This window comes from Molossus molossus, unplaced genomic scaffold (genome assembly GCF_014108415.1).
Source record: "Molossus molossus isolate mMolMol1 unplaced genomic scaffold, mMolMol1.p scaffold_m16_p_12, whole genome shotgun sequence".
Lineage (NCBI taxonomy): Eukaryota > Metazoa > Chordata > Mammalia > Chiroptera > Molossidae > Molossus > Molossus molossus.
In genome coordinates this window covers 85,481,585-85,499,845 of record NW_023425347.1, presented here as the reverse complement: position 1 = coordinate 85,499,845, position 18,261 = coordinate 85,481,585, and the positions used below count along the sequence as shown (strand labels likewise).

Here is an 18,261-nt window from a genome sequence, read left to right as displayed (position 1 = left end):
CAGGTTCTCAAAGATTTAAAACCTCACCATAGTGTAAAGGAAAATTACCCTGTGGTTTTAGGGAAGCTGTGAACTAGGCATAGGTGAATGCAGTTTTAACATTTTATTTATTTTTATTATTTTTTTAATTAATGAATTAATTTATTTTTGTTACAGATGTTTCTCTCCCCCCCCCCCCCACTGATTCTCCCTTCCCCTCCTCCCCGCCCTGTCCCCAGCTTTGTTGTCTATGTCCATTGTTCATGCATACATGCATATAAATTCTGTGGTTTATCTCTCCCCACCACCCCCTCTTCTGGGAATTGTCAGTCTGTACCCCACTTCCACGTCTCTGGGACTACCCCATTCCTCAGACTGTTATGTTCATTATATTCCAGAAATAAGTGAGATCATATGATACTTGTCTTTCTCTATTTGGCTTGTTTCGCTTAGGATAATACTTTCCAGGTCCCTCTATGTCGTCTCAAAGGATAAGAGAGCTTTCTTTCTTACAGCTGCATAGTATTCCATTGTGTATATGTACCACACCTTTTTCTTTTTTTTTTTTAATCCTCACCCGAGGACATTTTTCCATTTTTTGCACAGATAGAGTGGGAGGGAGAGAGAGGAAGAGAGAGAGAGGGAAACATCGATGTGAAAGGGACACATCGAGTGGCCGCCACCCGCACGACCAACCAGGGCCGGGGACAAACTGCAACCGAGGTACACGCCCTTAGCGGGAACCGAACCCAGGTCTCTCCGGAGCGCAGGCGGATGCTCTAACCGCTGAACCAAACCGGCCAGGGCTTTTTTTTTTTTTTTTTTTTTTTTTTGTACCACATCTTTTTTATTCATTCGTCTACTGATGGACATTTGGGCTGTTTCTAGATCTTAGCTATTGTAAATAGTGCTGCTACGAACATGGGGGTACATCTATTCTTTCTGATTGGTGTTTCAGGCTTCTTAGGGTTATTATTTTTTAAATATTTTTTTCTTTATTGATTTTTAAAGGGAGAGGGAGATAGAAACATCGATAAGCAAGAACATTGATTGGCCGCCTCCTGCATGCCCCCCACTGAGGCGGGCCCACAACCTGGGCATGTGCCCTGACCAGGAATCGAACCGGCAACCACTTGGTGCATGGGTTGATGCTCAACCAGTGAGCCACACTGGCTGAGCCAGTTTTAACATTTTAATAAAAACAATCTCTGGGTCCATTCTGAGTTCAACAGTAATTATTTGGTTTTTGATCCTTTAGGGAACCAAAATTCTGAATTGCAATTCCCTCTGAGATTACCTTATAAGGTAAATGACATCCAGTTCCCAGATTTGTCAGAATGAAAATTCTGATGTGGCCTATAGTATTAACCAGGGATTTGAGTTAGCAAAGAGCATATTTATTAATTTAAGGAAGTTCCTATTTCATAGTAATTTTATTTATTTATTTTTTAAATATGTTTTTATTGGTTTCAGAAAGAAGAAGGGAGAGGGAGAAAGAGATAGAAACATTGGTGAGAGAGAAACATTGATCAGCTGCCCCCTGCATGCCGCCTACTGGGAATTAAGCTCACAGCCCAGGCATGTGCCCTGACTAGGAATTAAATGGGTGACCTCCTGGTACATGGGATGACGCTCAATCAATTGAACCACACTGGCCAGGCCATAATAATTTTTCTAATAGGGAATCTTTAGGGGGTATAATATTGCTTTTAATGGGTATTAAAACCAAATGATGGGACTAGTTAAATGAACTTTCACATTTTTGTTTAATTCCTTTAGCGCCAGCAGAGACTTCAAAAAGAACGCCTCATGAACGATTTCTCTGCAGCATTAAACAATTTCCAGGCTGTGCAGAGAAGGGTGTCTGAAAAGGAAAAGGAGAGTATTGCCAGAGCAAGAGCTGGATCTCGACTTTCTGTAAGTTTATTCCCTAAAGAAGACCTTTGCAAATTTCAGGATGTCGTTTCCTAGGGTTTTTTTCCCCTCTGACCATTAGCCTTTGTTTGCTATCCCCACAAATAATATAGACATTAGCTGATATGAGAATGCCAGATTGGTATAACCTATGTAAAAAAAAAAATTTGTGCATATGGTCAAAGACTAAAAAGGAATGTATACAAAGGTTTTAAAAAGTGACAGGTAGATTTATGTGTATTTTCTTTTTATTGTTATATTGGTCTTCTGTTAAAAACTTTAAAAAAGAAGAAAGAATGAATCTGTTTCTTAGAGTATAGTAGGCTAGTTTATTTGGATTCATCTTCTCTTTGAAAAGAATCACCAAACACTAGATTTTTTTTTTTTTATCCTCACCCGAGGACATTTTTCGGTATTTTGTTCAGATAGAGTGGGAGGGGGAGAGAGAGAGAGAAACATCGACATGAAAGGAACACATCGAGTGGTTGCCACCCACACGACCCAACCATGGCCGGGGACAAACTGCAACCGAGGTACATGCCCTTAGCGGGAACCGAACCCGCGTCTCTCTGGACCGCAGGCCGACGCTCTAACCACGGAGCCAAACCGGCCAGGTCCAAACACTAGATTTTAACAACCCAGCTTCTCAAAAGTACTTAAGAGCCATGGAAATATTAAGGTCAAAATCTAAGAGAACGTGAGAAGAAGCTATAGTGGTGTGCAGAGCACTGAAACTGCTTTTGTACTGAGTACATTTACTAAGACAAATTTGAGCTTCATTTTTAATGTTCTCATTGCATGAGGGTGGACTAAAGTCGAAGCCCAAGGTCCATGTAAGGTGGAGATCTAAAGGAAGATGCTCCTCAAATTAAACTAGGCCCCTAGAAAAATATATCCCCAAATGGACTGCAAAAAAATTACATTAGCACTGAGCTGAGCAGGTAGAGGACAGCAGAAGGGAGGAGAAATCCAGACAAGCTATACCACAGAGTAACCTTTAAGCAGATTTCACAAATTCATACTACTTGAATGGTGCAAAAACCTTAAGCTTCAAGTAGTCCAGAACTGGTAGAGTATACTCAGGTGCCAGGAAGAAGCAAATAGAAAAATCCTTTCTGCCCTGGCCAGTTTGGCTCAGCGGTTAGAGCGTCGGCCTGCGGTCCGGAGAGACCTGGGTTCGGTTCCCGCTAAGGGCACGTAGTTCGGTTGCAGTTTGTCCCCAGCCCTGGTTGGTTGTGCGGGTGGCAGCCACTCGATGTGTCCCTTCACGTCGATGTTTCTCTCTCTCTCTCTCCCTCCCACTCTATCTGTACAAAAAATGGAAAAATATCCTCGGGTGAGGATAAAAAAAAAGAAAAAAAGAAAAATCGTTTCTGATTAGACATCTTTATCCTAGCCCTGAAATAATACCTTCAGTTTCTGTGAACAGCATAGTGTTAAAAATAAGCAGGTACACAAAGAAACAAATAACCCTGAATGAGAACAAATAGAAACAACAGTAAGGTGAAACAGACTTACAGAGACTTCTTATTATTAGAATTACAAGATAACTATACTTACTGTGTTTAAGGAAATAAAAGAAAAAATCGAAACATCTGCAGGAAGCAGGAAACTACACAGAGCTTTGGAAAAACATCAAAAGATTTTCTAGAATTGGAAAATATATGGAAATTAAAAACTTAATGGATAGGTGGTTTACCTAGAATATAGGTTAGAAGATATTATCCAACATGTAGGACAGGGGGTTAAGAAGTTAAATAGGGAAGAAAGATAATGAGAAATGGAGGATAAAGTGAACGGATCTAACAGTTTTAATTGGAGTTACAGAGCAAACAGAACAGATGATATTTGAAGAGTTAATGGGTGGTAATATTTCAGAACTGATTAAAGACACTAATTTGTAGTTTCAGGAAGCCCAACCAATCTCAGAAGGGCTAAATTAAAAACTCTCATATAGTTACAACAAAGAGATACTTTAGAACATCAAAGACAAAGACAAAAATCATAAAATTAGCAAGGTAAAAATAATAGAATATTTTAAAGACACAATAGTTAGATTGAGGGTTGATTTCTCAACAGCAACAGTGGAAGCCAGTGGAGTGCCCTCTTTAATGTTATGAAGGACAATATCTCTTTTGGAATTGCAGGTTAAAACCCCAATGACGTACTATTTCATGTCCAAAAGAAGGTCAAAAATGGTAATTTCTGTAAACACCAAGGGTGGTTGTTACGGCTATGATGCAACAGGAACTTTCTACCTGGACGGTGGTAGTATGAATTGGAACAATCACTGGAAAACATTTTGTCTGTAACTTCAGAACACATGCATACCTTATGACTCAGTAGTTCTACCCTAGAGAAAAAAAAACTGTATGTTGGTACCAAAATATGTGTATAGGAATGTTCATTTGTAGCAGCATAATTTATAGTACTCAAATTTGGGAACATCCACATGTCCAGCAACTGTAGAATAGATCCATACATTGTGTTTTATTCATATGTTATAATATCATATCACAAAGAAAATGAAGGAACCACAGTTACATTTCATCATCAGGATGATGTAGCATAATCTGGTGTGATCCAGTCAAAGCATGAAAGAATACAAACAACGTAACCACGTTCATGTAAAGTTCAAAATCAGGTGAAATGATATTAAATAACAATACATATCACTAGATATATAAAATACAAGAAAATGATTATCACAAAGTCAGGATAATGGTTACTGTATTTATTTTTTGTTAATCCTCAACTAAGGATATTTATCCATTAAATTTTAGATAGCGTGGAAAGGGGGGAGTGGTGGGAGAGAGAGAGAAACATTGATGTGAGAGAGGCACATCTATTGGTTGCCTCTTGCACTACCCCAACTGGGGCTGGGGATCGAGCTTGCAACCCAAGTATGTACCCTTGACTGGGGATCAAACCCTCGACCCTTTGGTCCATGGGCTGATGCTCTAACTGCTGAGGCAAACTGGCCATGGCCATTAGACTGATTTTTTTTTTTTGCCCACTTTACAGGATGTCCTTATTTATTTATTTTTTTATTTTTATTTTTATTTTGTTGTTGTTACAGATGTTTCTTCCTCCCCTCCCCAGCCATTAGACTTTTTTTTTTTTTAACCTCACCAGAGGACATTTTTGCATTTATCTTCAGATAGAGCAGGAGAGAAGGGGAAAAGAGAAAGAGAGAAACATCAGTGTGAGAGAGACACATCGAGTGGTTGCCACCCACACGACACCAACCGGGGCGGGGACAAACTGCAACCGAGGTACGTGCCCTTAGTGGGAACTGAACCCGGGACTCTGGTCTGCGGGCTGATGCTCTAACCACTGAGCAAAACTGACCAAGGCTTGACTGATTTTTAAAGTGAATTTGCCACTTTAGTGCCTACGATGCTGCAAATGTCCATTTAAAAAATATATCTACATATTCTAAAAATGTATTTCAAATTTTCAAATGTCCCTTAATCCATCTCCCTCCAAATTTTAAAATAGGTTATCATTCATTATTACTTTTTAATCCTCTCTCCTGCCCATGTTCTCTCCATCTTGTTTAGTATGATTTCTCTTCGGAGCCCAAACTGGAAAGATTTTCTTTCTCACCCATTTCCTAGTCAAGGCAGATTCCCACAGTCCTGTGCCTTTCTGTAGCAGATTCTGTTGAGGCAAAAGGCTATTGCTTCTTTATACTCTAGCTAAGAGAAGCTGTTGTTTTGTGTGTCTGTGCCATTTTTCTGGATAACAGCAGCAATAATATCCTCTGCTTTCTAGGCGGAAGAGAGGCAAAGAGAGGAGCAACTCGTCTCATTTGACAGGTAAAAGAATTGATCAGACAACCTTCTGAATAGTTGAGATGGGATTCTGTTGTTTATGTTTTTAATTTTAAAAATCAGTGAGAAAAAAAGGAAAAATAAAGGGAGACCTGAGGTAGTTAATTTATAATCCACTAAGTAAAACAAAAATGTTAAAACCATGTGTTTTTCCAAGGTCTTTGAATTATGTAAGGAATAATTTCAAGGTGAATTCAAAATTCCAGGAAACTCTGTGTTGGATAGAGAACCTGGCTCACTAGGAATAACTAAAGCCACAAATCTACAGATTAAGAGGTCTAAATATTTTAATCTTTAATTAGGATTTACCATTTTATCTCTAATTCTTCAAAGTTATTGGGTCTCTGTTTATTCCCCTCTAAAATAGAGGCAGTTCATTTTTCTGGAGTATTAAAAGGGAAAGCAAACAGTTTATATTTGAAAGATGTCTCCTTTCTCAAACTTCTTCAACTATAGTAGGTCCTCGAATGACACCGTTTTGCTCGTCATTTCCTTATAACCTTGATGAGGTGCCATAGGAACTTAATTCTTGTTTAAATTGATTAGCCTATGGTCAAGTTGGTTTCATTATATATCATTTTGCTAAAAGTCACAGAACCTATCAACATTGAGGATTTGCTGTAATTCCATAGAAATATATTCACCGTATTAGTTTAGAATTTAAACTGTTTTGTCATAGATAGATATCTATCTCCCTCCCCCACCCCCGCTATATTGTGAGCTCCTCAGAGGCCTGGAGTGCTGTATTATTCAGCTTTGTATCTCCACATGGAAATTTTTAAAATAATGTGAAGATGACATATGATTTAGACATACTGTTGGGAAAATGCTTAATACTGGATTTTCAAAGTGTTTCCTGTCTAGTATAATGTATCACATACCTACCATTCTTCTAAATATGGTGCCTGGAAAGAGGACATAACATTTTACTAACTTTTTACTTTAGTTTTCTGTTAAGAGGTATTTAACCCAAAGCATAATCTTAAGATTTCTGAAAACCAGGAGATGTTATTCTGTTAGACTGCCAGGTCATTTAGCCTGTTCTTCTCCACTCATGCATTACCCAGGATACCAACACAGCTTGCACCTTGAGAGTACCCTGGAAGAGAATGGGTTGGTGTACTTCATTGACTTAAGATCTCTACCTACTTTCCTTGTCTAGCAAACCCTAGCAAGATTGCAGAGTATACCCCTAAATGGAAATAGCAAGGAGTCCCATCCCTCAAAATTCTGCTTCATCTCAGTCTTTCCCATGAAAGCTGGGACTTGGTTTTCTTGGTGCTATCAGCACTTTGCCTCTGCATATGAAGATTGTAGCCCTCGGGGACTTTGTCTTGATTGATAGCAGAAGACTTAGAGCCCCGTGATGTCCTCAAATAGGCTCCGCTGGCAGTAGAGATGCTATAGATGTCTCATGCACACCTTTGAGAGGAGGAATCAACTAGAGTGCTTGTCTCCCTGCAGCCATGAGGAGTGGAACCAGATGCAGAGCCAGGAGGATGAGGTGGCCATCACCGAGCAGGACCTGGAACTTATTAAGGAGAGGGAAACGGCGATTCGGCAGCTGGAGGTGAGAGCCAGGTCATGTTTTTTGTTTGACTCAATATAGCTGCACTGTATAATGCACTTTGATTTTCTCTCAGTGATTATGAAAAAACAAAAGGAGTCATTATGTGATTTGGATATTAAGTTTCAATGTAATCATGGTGAATCTGCATTATGTTTATGATGGTATTTATTGGTGCCCAAGAACACCCAAATCCTTTGCTCAAGCATCATATCTTCTCTGATCTCCCTAAGAATATGCTTGGAGAACAGAACAAGGCAAACAAATATTGTATCACTCATTAAGACTTTACTCCCAAACCTCAGTACCAATCCTTAGGTTAGGCAGGGCTCTACAGGGAGCCTCTTTACTTAGTCTGAATAGCCCAGAATAAAGGCAGGCCAGCCCTGGCCGGTTTGGCTCAGCGGTTAGAGCGTCGGCCTGCGGTCCGGAGAGACCTGGGTTCGGTTCCCGCTGAGGGCACGTACCTCGGTTGCGGTTTGTCCCCGGCCCTGGTTGGTCGTGTGGGTGACAGCCACTCGATGTGTCCCTTTCACGTCGATGTTTCTCTCTCTCTCTCTCTTCCTCTCTCTCCCTCCCACTCTATCTGTACAAAAAAAAAAAAGGCAGGCCAAAAGGTTTGCTCCATTTTTGTGCATCCCAAAGTCTAATCTCAAGTTGTAGATATCACTTCAGTGGGTCAGAGAAATTGGAACAGTTTTTTAAGTGGGGGTTGAGAGGTCTTGAAGCCTTTATTACCTGAGTTTCCAACTTTAATTTTGCACAGTGACCAATTAAATATCCTTAAACCTGAGTTTTTTCCACCATGAAGGTAGAAGACTGCCATCCCTGAGGGCAGTGGGGAAAGGAGGGTTATAGAGAAGAGAAACTTTGAGCTCCTCCTTGACCTTCATCTGTAGCAGTAGTTCCAAATCTTGACTGTACATTAGAACCACTTGGACCTTTTTTAAAAGTGTGTTTATATTGATTTTTTAGAGAGGAAGGGAGAGGGAGAGAGAACAACAAAAGAGAGAGAAACATCAATGGGCTGCAACCTGGGCATGTGCCCTGACCAGTAATCAAACCCATGACCTCTCTTATATGGAACAACACTAAACCAACTAAGCCAACACTGGCCAGGGCTGGACTTTTTTTTTTATGCCCTAGCTCTCTTCCCCCACACACCATTTGTTAGTTTGGACTATGTGAAACTCCTATTTTTTGTAGGTTAAAAATGGGCAAATATCCACAAGAAGTCCTGGGCATGGATTTTTTTCTTTTTAATTTCCCAGATGATAATATATAATCAGGGTTGAGACCTACTGACCTGGATCCCACCAGTATCTGGTCCCTGATGAGACAGTTCATCCTGAAGTTTGATTATTTAATTTCCTTTAAAGATATTATATCTTTCTTTTTCTCACATACTGCTACTAATCATTGACTTGGTTCTCTAACAGAAATACTATTATAGCAGGGAATGAGACATATTGAGCTAAGGAAAGCAATGTAACTTAGTGGATGTCAGGAATGTAATAGGCACGTCACATTCAACAGAATTAAGTCCAGATTCCTTAGCCAGGCTCAATTTTCATGTCCAGTCTTTTCATTTTTTTTTTTATCCTCACCTGAGGACACTTTTTTTGCATTTATCTTCAGATAGAGTGGGAGGGAGAGAGGGAGGAAGAGGGAGAGAGAAACATCTATGCGAGAGAGACACATCGTGTGGTTGCCACCCACACGACCCCAACTAGGCTGGGGATAAATTGTAACTGAGGTACGTGCCCCTCGCGGGAACTGAACCCGGGACTCTCTGGTCCATGGGCTGACGCTCTAACTGCTGAGCCAAACCAGCCAGGGCATGTCCAGTCTTTTCTTACATTTAACATGCAAACCCTGTTCAAATGGAAAACAATACACTCTTCTGTGTCTCCTGTACTCTCATTCTACACTTCTGACCCTTCTAGCCACCAAATGTGTGGGTATTTTTTTCACATCAAGTAATTCTGCCACTCTAGCTGGGTGTCCTGCAATTTAACTCAATTCTGATACTGTCTACCTGGAGTGAGCATCAGATCCCACAGGTTGGGTTCATTCTCACACTTCAGATGCCAGCGTCAAGTCCTGGTTGTTACCTGTGCTTCTGACTGACAGGCTCTAAATTGGAGGTTCCCATAGCCCCCTCCATGGTTTTGATTGATTTGCTAGAGTGTCTCACAGAACTCAAGGAGACAATTTACTTAACTAGATTACTGATTTATTATAGAAGAATACAACTCAGGAATAGCCAAATGAAAGAGATGCTTAGGGCAAGGTGTGTGGGAAGGGGTGCAGAGCGTCCCTTCTGCAGGTATGCCATTCTCCCAGGGCCTGCATGTGTTCATCAACCCAGAACTTTTAGAACCTGTTATTTAGGATTTTTATGGAGACTTCATTTTGTGGTTTGACTGATTAAATTATTGGCCTTTGGGGATTGATTCAGCCTCCAGTACCCCTCACCTCCCCAGAGTGGGGCTGAAAGTTCCAACCCTCTAATCATAAGGTTGGTTTCCCTGGAAACCATGTCCCATTCTTAAGGGTTATCCAAAAGTCACATCTTTAACATAAACTCTGGTATGGTTGAATGAGGCTTATTGGAATAACAAGACATCTTTATCTTTATCACTTAGGAAATTCCAAGGGTTTTAGGAACTCTGGATGGGAATGGGATGAAGACCAAATATATATTTATTATAAATCACAATATCACATCTATGTTATAGCTAAGCTGGGCTATTTGCTCTTTAACTCAGTTACCTTTCTGTTCATATGGCTTCTCTTTTGCTTTAAGGCACAACTCAAGTCCTATCTCTCCTGCAAAAGCTTTCTCCTCTGCACAATGTTCTGTACCATTTATTAGTCATTTCCTATATAAATCCCTTTTTATTTATCTTGTGTGTTGATCCCCTCAATTCCCAGTTAGCTATTAAGCCCTTTTGTATCTACAGCAACTAGCAAACTGTCCCAGCCAAGTTATGATTAGGAAATACTGCTTTCAAGGTATCAGTTTTTATTGTAGCATTCTGAGAGGCAGTCAAAAGAGATTGGGTTTAGAGATATTGTAGCTGCAACACTTAGTTTTCTCACTAATAAGCTGTGTGACTAGACAAGTTACATAACCTCTCTGAGCCTCATTATCCTCAAAGATACTTACTTTATAGAGTTACTGAGTAATTAATTTAAATATAAAGGAGGGATAATGATGAAAACATCATGAACTTTCAATTTTCAGTTTGGCCACTTGTTAGTGGTAAGACCTTGGAACAAGTCAATAAACCTCTCTGAGCCCCAATTTTCTCTTCTATAGAATGGGGATAATACATGTCTCATTGGGTGTCATGAAAACCAATTAAGTAATAAATAATAGCTAACACTATAAAGTGCTTATTGCAAAGGTCTAAGAACTTTATATATGATTTATAAGCCTTAAAAACACATGTTATATTAATAGCTTTAGGTATTTTACTAACTTTAGGTAAGTAGAGGAAATGAATCTCTAACATATTGCTTAATGTTAGTTCATTGTTTTTTGTGTCCCTTAGGCTGACATTTTGGATGTCAATCAGATATTTAAAGATTTGGCTATGATGATCCATGACCAGGGTGATCTGATTGGTACGTATTATTAATCCCTTTAACATAAAGGTGAGTTGATAGTATTTGTGTGCAAAGAAGTCAGTAAAATGTGTCTTAGGAATTTAGGAATGCCATTTAAAAATCATTAAGTTCAATTCCTTACAATTTTCTTATGTTGTCAAATATAGACGTTAAAGTAAGGCCTCAATGAATATTCAGCTCCATTCACTTGCTATAGCCTCTTGGTAAGTATGGCTGTTTAGGAGAATAGCCGTCAGCTTCCCAGCTTTATTTCTAGAAACTTGTACAATTATGGGATTAGTAACTCCTTTGTAGAACTTTTTATTTGGAAATAATCTCGTTTCTAAAAAGTTGCAAAAATGAAAGTAACTACAAGGAATTCCCTTATAACCTTTGCCCAGAATAAGCTCTTGCTAACATTCTACCCCATTTGCTTTTATTTATTTATTTTAAATTTATTTTTTAATCTTTATTGATTTTAGAGAAAGAGGAAGGCAGAGGGAGAGACAGAAACATCGATTGGCTGCCTCCTGCATGTCCCCCACTGGGGATTTGGCCCACAACCTGGGCATGTGCCCTGACTGGGAATCGAACTGGTGACCTCTTGGTGCATCGGTTGACACTCAGCCACTGAGCCACACCTACCGGGCTACCCCATTTGCTTTTAATTTACTCTCACTCTTTCTTTCTATATAATGTGCTAAACAAAAAAAAAGTTTAACTTCCATGGCTGAAAGTCTTTTTTTGTTTTTTTAATCCTCACCCAAGGATATTTTTCCACTGATTTTCAGATACAGTGGGAAGGGGAGAGAGAGAGAGAGAGAGAGAGAGAGAGAGAGAGAGAGAGAGGGAGAGGGAGAGGGGAGAGGGAGGGAGAGAGAGAGAGAGAGAGAGGGAGAGGGAGGGAGAGAGAGAGAGAGAGAGAGAGAGAGAGAGAGAGAATATAACATCGGTGTGAGAGAGACACACCCATTGGTTGCCTCCCACACGACCCCAACCAGGGCTGGGGATCGAACACAACTGAGATACACACTAATTGCTGAGCCAAACCGGCCAGGGCATGTCTTTTTTTTTATCCTCACCTGAGGACACTTTTTTTGCATTTATCTTCAGATAGAGTGGGAGGGAGAGAGGGAGGAAGAGAGAGAAACATCGATGTGAAAGAGACACATCGAGTGGTTGCCACCCACACGACCCCAGTCAGGGCTGGGGACAAACTGTAACTGAGGTACGTGGCCCTAGCGGGAACCGAACCCAGGACTCTCTGGCCCATGGGCCAACACTCTAACCGCTGAGCCAAACCGGCCAGGGCAGGGCATGTCTTTTTAAAAGAAAAGAGTTTAGCCCTGGCCAGGTTGGCTCAGCAGTTAAGAGTGTCATACCACAGACCAAAGGTTCACAGGTTCGATTCCAGGTCAAACGCACATACCTGGGTTACAGGTTCAATCCCCAGCTGCAGTTGAGGTGCGTTTGGAAGACAGCTGATCTATGTGTCTCTCTCACATCTCTCTCTCTCTCTTTTTCTCTCTCTCTCTCTCTCTCTCTCCCCCACTCCCTCCCTCCCACTCTATCTAAAAATCAATGGAAAGAATATACTTGGATGAGGATTAACAAAAAAAGGGGGGGGCGGGGGTTTATTAGACCATTGCTAGCAAAAAAGACTGGTCTTGGGGCATGGAGTCTAAACCACCAGCAGCATGGCTAGGTAGAAAAGACAGCCTATGCATTGCTTCAGAGTTTTGCAAGCATTTTTATACATCATGTAGGGGGGAAGGGGAAGAAAGAGGTATTCTGAAAGAATTTACATGAGCTTTAGGCAAAGGAGTGGGAGAAGGTGACGCAGGGCTAGTTCTGGAGTAGGTGCAACAAAGTCTCCAAGGAAGAAGTATCCACTCCTGTGAATTAGCTATGGGCGTTAGATTGGAAAGTTTGTGTGTAAATAAGATGCAGAGGCTTCTGGGGTTCTATGGCACCTGGTTATTCTCTCTTTTAGATAATTGTAGAAATAGCCATCTGGAAATTAATCCTAAATTCCAACAGATATACACAAATGTGAGCTGTCTTTTGTCAGCTGGTCCATGGCTATCAACAGGTTAACTGTTGTGTCTCTTTCTCTTACTCTGTGACTGTTATAATTTTAATTTAGAACATCTTAGAAATTTTTTTCTTGTCATATGTGTACACATAATTTTTTCTGAACTATTTGTGGGTGAGTTGCATACTTCATAACCCTTTCCCATAAATACTCCAGTGTTTAGTTCCAAAGAATAGGGCTATTCTCTTATGGAATTAGTAATTTTTTGTTTTGTTTTGTTTGTTTTTGTTATCCTCACCCAAGGATTTTTTTTCATTGATTTTTAGAGAGAGTGGAAGGGAGCAAGGGATTGCCGGGCAGGGGGTGGGGGAAGACATCAATGTGAGAGGCACATGGATTGGTTTCCTCCCACATGTGCCCCAACCTGGCCAGGGATTGAACCTGCAAACCAGGTACTTACTCTTGATCAGCAATTGAACCCAAGACCCTCTGTTTAATGGCCTGATACTCTAACCACTGAGAACACTGGCCAAGGTAACTTTTTTGAAATTATTGATTTTAAAGATACAGGAAGGGAGAGGGAGGGAGAGACAGAAACACTGTTGTAATGAGAGAGAAGCATCTATTGGTTGCCTTCCATATGCACCCCAACTGGGGATCAGGTCTGCAACCCGAATCAAATTGGTGACCTTTCGGTGCATGGGACAGTGCTCAACCAAATGACCCACACTCATCAGGGCTGGAGTTAGTAACTTCTGATTTCATAGCTGGATAGTTGGAATGGTGATGGTGAAACCAGGACCTATAACATCAGAAGTTTGTTCAGTTTTCAGTTTTGAAACATCTGAGTTTTGTAAAACATCCACTGCCTTTCTTTTTTGCAGATAGCATAGAAGCCAATGTGGAAAGCTCAGAGGTACATGTGGAAAGAGCCACTGACCAGTTACAGCGAGCTGCTTACTATCAGGTAAAAGCAGGTACCAGAGAAAGTTACTCCATGCTACAGACTTTATGGGCCATTAGAATACACCAGTGATTTTCAACCTTTTTCATCTCATGGCACATATAAATTAATTACTAAAATTGTGCAGCGCACCAAAAAATATAAAATAGGTATAATTTAGGTGGGTTTTTTTCCTTTGTTTTTTTACCAAAACATAGTATTAATTTTTATTCATTCACACTGGATGGCTTTTGTTGTGTTGGCTGTAGTCATTTTTTTTTTTATCCTCACCTGAGGACATTTTTCCATTTTTTGTTCAGATAGAGTGGGAGGGGGAGAGAGAGAGAAAAACATCGACGTGAAAGGGACACATCGAGTGGCTGCCACCTGCACGACCCAACCAGGGCCAGGGACAAACTGCAACCGAGGTACATCCCTTTAGCGGGAACTGAACCCGGGTCTCTCTGGACAGCAGGCCGGCGCTCTAACCGCTGAGCCAAACTGGCCAGGGCTGGGAATGTTCTTAAAGAAATCTGTATTTAATAATTGTGTTTCCTTTTTTAAATTGAGTGATGACTTTAGTATCCAACAGAAAAAGGAATAATTAAGTAAATTATTTACATCCATTCAATGTTATATTATGTGGAAATTAAAGGAGATGTTTATGAAGAGTTTATAATAACAAAGTTTTTATGCTAAAGTGTTAAGTGAGAAAAACAGCGAACATCATACAGTTTGATCCCAATTATATCAGGTAACAATTTGCATAGATAAATGATCAGGAGGAACTATCAAAATGTCAACAGTTTTATCTGTGGGTGATTGTTTTCTTTCTGCTCGTCTGCATTTTTTACATTGAACATACAATTTTGTAATAGGTATAAATATATTATATTTATTAATATATACATGCACAAATAACTTATTGCACATAATACCTAGCAGTATTGCTATAAGAGTTCTTTTGCTAAATTTGGGAGCTTGAAATTAAAATTTGTGCTACTACCTAGCTCTGGTAACTTAAGGTTTTGGGCAAGTCTCTGTGTATTCATTCATGGATAGAGTTGATTTTGAATTACCAGGAAGCAGATTTATGAAGCACTCTTGGAATAAAAAATTGTACTTGTTTCATGAATGTCTTCTGTACATATTTCTCTTCTCAGAAAAAATCTCGCAAGAAGATCTGTATCCTTGTGCTTGTCCTGTCAGTGATCGCTGCTATCTTTGGACTTATTATGTGGCTAGTTTATGGAAAGTGATTGCCTCAGAGCCTTCTCCCACGGAACTGTTTTCAAGGGCAAGTGCTTGCTGGAGTCTGCCAGAACAAACTGATCACAGAAGAGAGCATCCATCAGAACATCCTGTAATAATTTAGTTAGAAACTAACTACTAACCAGTCCTTGGAATTAGTGACCTATGGAGATAGTATTTATCAATTTATGTATACATTTTATTGATTTATCAAATTAGGAATTAATTTATGTGGATTTTGTTTTCTCTTCTCTTCTGATTACCCTTCATTTCAAAGGTTCACTGAAAATTCCATTTTAGATATTCTTGTTTTAACAGGTGACACTACAGTCTTGTAAATTGTCTTTTTATGTGTATATAAGCTTTGCCTTTTTTACTAGCAACTGATATAGAATTACTTTTTGGCACCCAGCATATTTGAATCTGTCAGAAACTGTGTAATAAGCCAGCAGTTTTTATTGTTTAACATTTTAATTTAAATTTGTAAGAATCCTATTCTTTATCTGCTTTGAAAGATTTTGGTAATGTATTTAACTAGAAAGTAAACATTGCACGTGATCCAGATTGAATGAGAAGTATCTATTTGAGCTGGCCAGTTGTGGAGGTACATGTTAATCTGGATTTAAAGTTTCTTTTATTATCTGCTAGTGTCATCTGCAGCAGTTCATCTATATACACACTAAAACATTATGTTCACTTTTTGAATAGATTAATTTAATTAACATTGCTGTACTCCAAGGAGTTCCTCTCCCACCTGCTTGTAAAGAAAGGGATAATAAGACAAAGCATGCTTTTGGAAAGCAAATAGGAGTTGTTTGGAATGATTTAATCCTTTTGTTGTTGTTGTTCAGTTGTGGTTCTGCATTCCTGGTGAATGATGAATGTTGCTGTCAAAATGCTGTCCCGCCCTTAATAAGGTTTGCTGGGCATTTGATGGCAGGAAGATTTTAAAAGCTAGACTGAAGTTGCTTTAAAATTTAGTCCTGTGAACCTGGCGATAAAGCAAAGAAAAGGTTCATTTTTGTAAACAATACTAGTTTGGAATAGTGATGTTAGACTTATCTTAATTTATGAACAAGAAATTAATCTCTCCATGCATAGTTTTAGACAAAAAAAAAAGTTTCAATAAAAGATTGTTGTATTGTAATATAAATATTGTTCACTTACCTTTTTCACAGGTCTAGAATAGTTAAAGAGAATGTAATTTCTTTAGGCTCTCACATAAATGTGAATTGGGCCAACAATTTTAGTTCATCCGTTAGTGAATTAGAGAATTTGACTACCCTGGATATATTTATATCAGTTTCTTCCACTCTTTTTAATGTTACTTAATCTTCTTTTACTAAACTAATGTGAACAGTAGGGAAACAAGGGCCCAAATGCATAAGTTTCTTTGCACTCTTGCACCATTCTACCCACCTAATTCAAATAAACATTTAAAAAACTTTTGTAGTAAGTTATTATGAGTTAACATCCTAATGCTGTAGCAATTAGATAATGTGCCGTCCGTTAGAAAAATTGAGTCCTGCAAGAAGACTGGAGATCAGGGGAGGATTGGTTTGGGGGTGGAATGGATGCTGCTGCAGTCCCTTCCTTGAAAAGCAAGATAGAGCTATTGGGGTGTCACAGTGACCCAAGTAGCTGCTTCAGAGCCCATATTTTGGTTCTGTGATCACTGCCCCTTAAGCTCCAAATTCCAGCTGAACTTGGGTACATCATTTGTAACATTCCAGGCAAGAAAAAGTGTTGATTGTGAAAAACTATTTTCAGGTTGGGTAAAATGAAGCCACCATAGTCCTGTTCTATAATATTGTGTAACCCAGAGGTAGTGGTAATAGTGGCCAGAGGTAGCAAATAGAATTTGAATGGCCTGGAATTCTTGGCCTAGAATTTGAATGGCCTGGAATTTGTGGCAGTTGCCAAGGAGTTCTGCTAGATGGTCCTGAAAAGCTATTCATAGAATTTTTAACTGTGTTTTGTTCATCAGTGGGACACCATGGTCTAGGAAAATTGCTCTTAACCATGGCTTCACGTTAGAAACTTAGAAAATTACTGATACCTGGGTGCCCCTGACACAAGATTCTAATTTAGTTTGGAATATAGCCTAAGCATAGGGACTTTTAAAAGCTCCAGACAATTAATGAGAACCATTGATTTGGAGGTCAAAAACTAGACTAAGGTACTGAAGGCCTGGATTAGCTCTGCCATTAACTTGCATAGGTATTTGGACAAGTCGTTTAACCCATATATCCCAAGCTTTCTCAACTCTCTTCTAGCTGCAAAATTCTCTGATTATAAGGACCACAGGAGTTTGGTCCAAACAAGCAAATTCTGTTTGCCTCTATATTCCTTTTCTTTTCCTCTTCTCTTTCCTATATGGAATGTTCTAGAAGTACTAGACAGATCTAGCATTCTCTGTTCAAGTGAATTAAAATTGTAGTACTGTATATGGTAAATTAGAAATGTCAGGCTGGCTACTTTCTCTAGGAATGTATTGGAACAAGAATTTGCCAGGTGCTAGACTGATGCTTCTAGAGTAGGTTTGTTTTGTTTTGCTAAGGGGTGGTGATACACTGCCTTACGATGGGGCAAAAATATCAAAATGAAATTATCGTTCAGTCAGTGCAAAGTAAAACACCCTGAGTGTCCTCCATTCAGTATTTTGTTGTTGTTCATCCTCACCTGAGAGTATTTTTCCATTGATTTTTATTTTTTTTTATCCTCACCCGAGGACAATTTTTCCATTTTTTGTTCAGATAGAGTGGGAGGGAGAGAAAGAAACATCAACGTGAAAGGGACACATCGAGTGGTTGCCACCCGCATGACCAACCAGGGCCAGGGACAAACTGCAAACGAGGTACATGCCCAAAGCGGGAACAGAACCCGGGTCTCTCTGGACCGCAGGCCAACGCTCTAACCACTGAGCCAATTTGGCCAGGGCTCCATTGATTTTTAGATGGAGTGGAAGGGAGGGAGGGAGAGAGAGAGAGACATTGATGTGAAAGAGACACATCAATTGGTTGCCTCTCGTACTATCCCTGCCTGGACTGGGGCTCGAACCTGCAACCCACGTACATGACCTTGACTGGAATCAAGCCCTTGACCCTTTGGTTCACGGTCA

The 18,261-nt window shown here is 39.7% G+C and overlaps 1 protein-coding gene across 5 annotated transcripts in view; it reads left to right on the top strand.

The window, feature by feature from the left end:
• The window catches only part of STX12 (syntaxin 12), a 48,192-nt gene extending 31,600 nt beyond the window's left edge, over positions 1-16,592 (top strand). For 4 of the 5 annotated variants that reach the window (XM_036256302.1, XM_036256304.1, XM_036256303.1 and 1 more), the window contains exons 4-9: positions 1,759-1,896; positions 5,671-5,714; positions 7,194-7,299; positions 10,857-10,929; positions 13,831-13,913; positions 15,053-16,590. In XM_036256302.1, the coding sequence (XP_036112195.1) occupies positions 1,759-1,896; positions 5,671-5,714; positions 7,194-7,299; positions 10,857-10,929; positions 13,831-13,913; positions 15,053-15,148 (540 nt within the window). In that variant the 3' untranslated portion in view covers positions 15,149-16,590. Of the gene's footprint in view, positions 1-1,758; positions 1,897-5,670; positions 5,715-7,193; positions 7,300-10,856; positions 10,930-13,830; positions 13,914-15,052 lie in introns of all 5 variants that reach the window. The other variant, XM_036256306.1, reaches the window with a different exon arrangement.
• Positions 16,593-18,261: the final 1,669 nt, after the last annotated feature.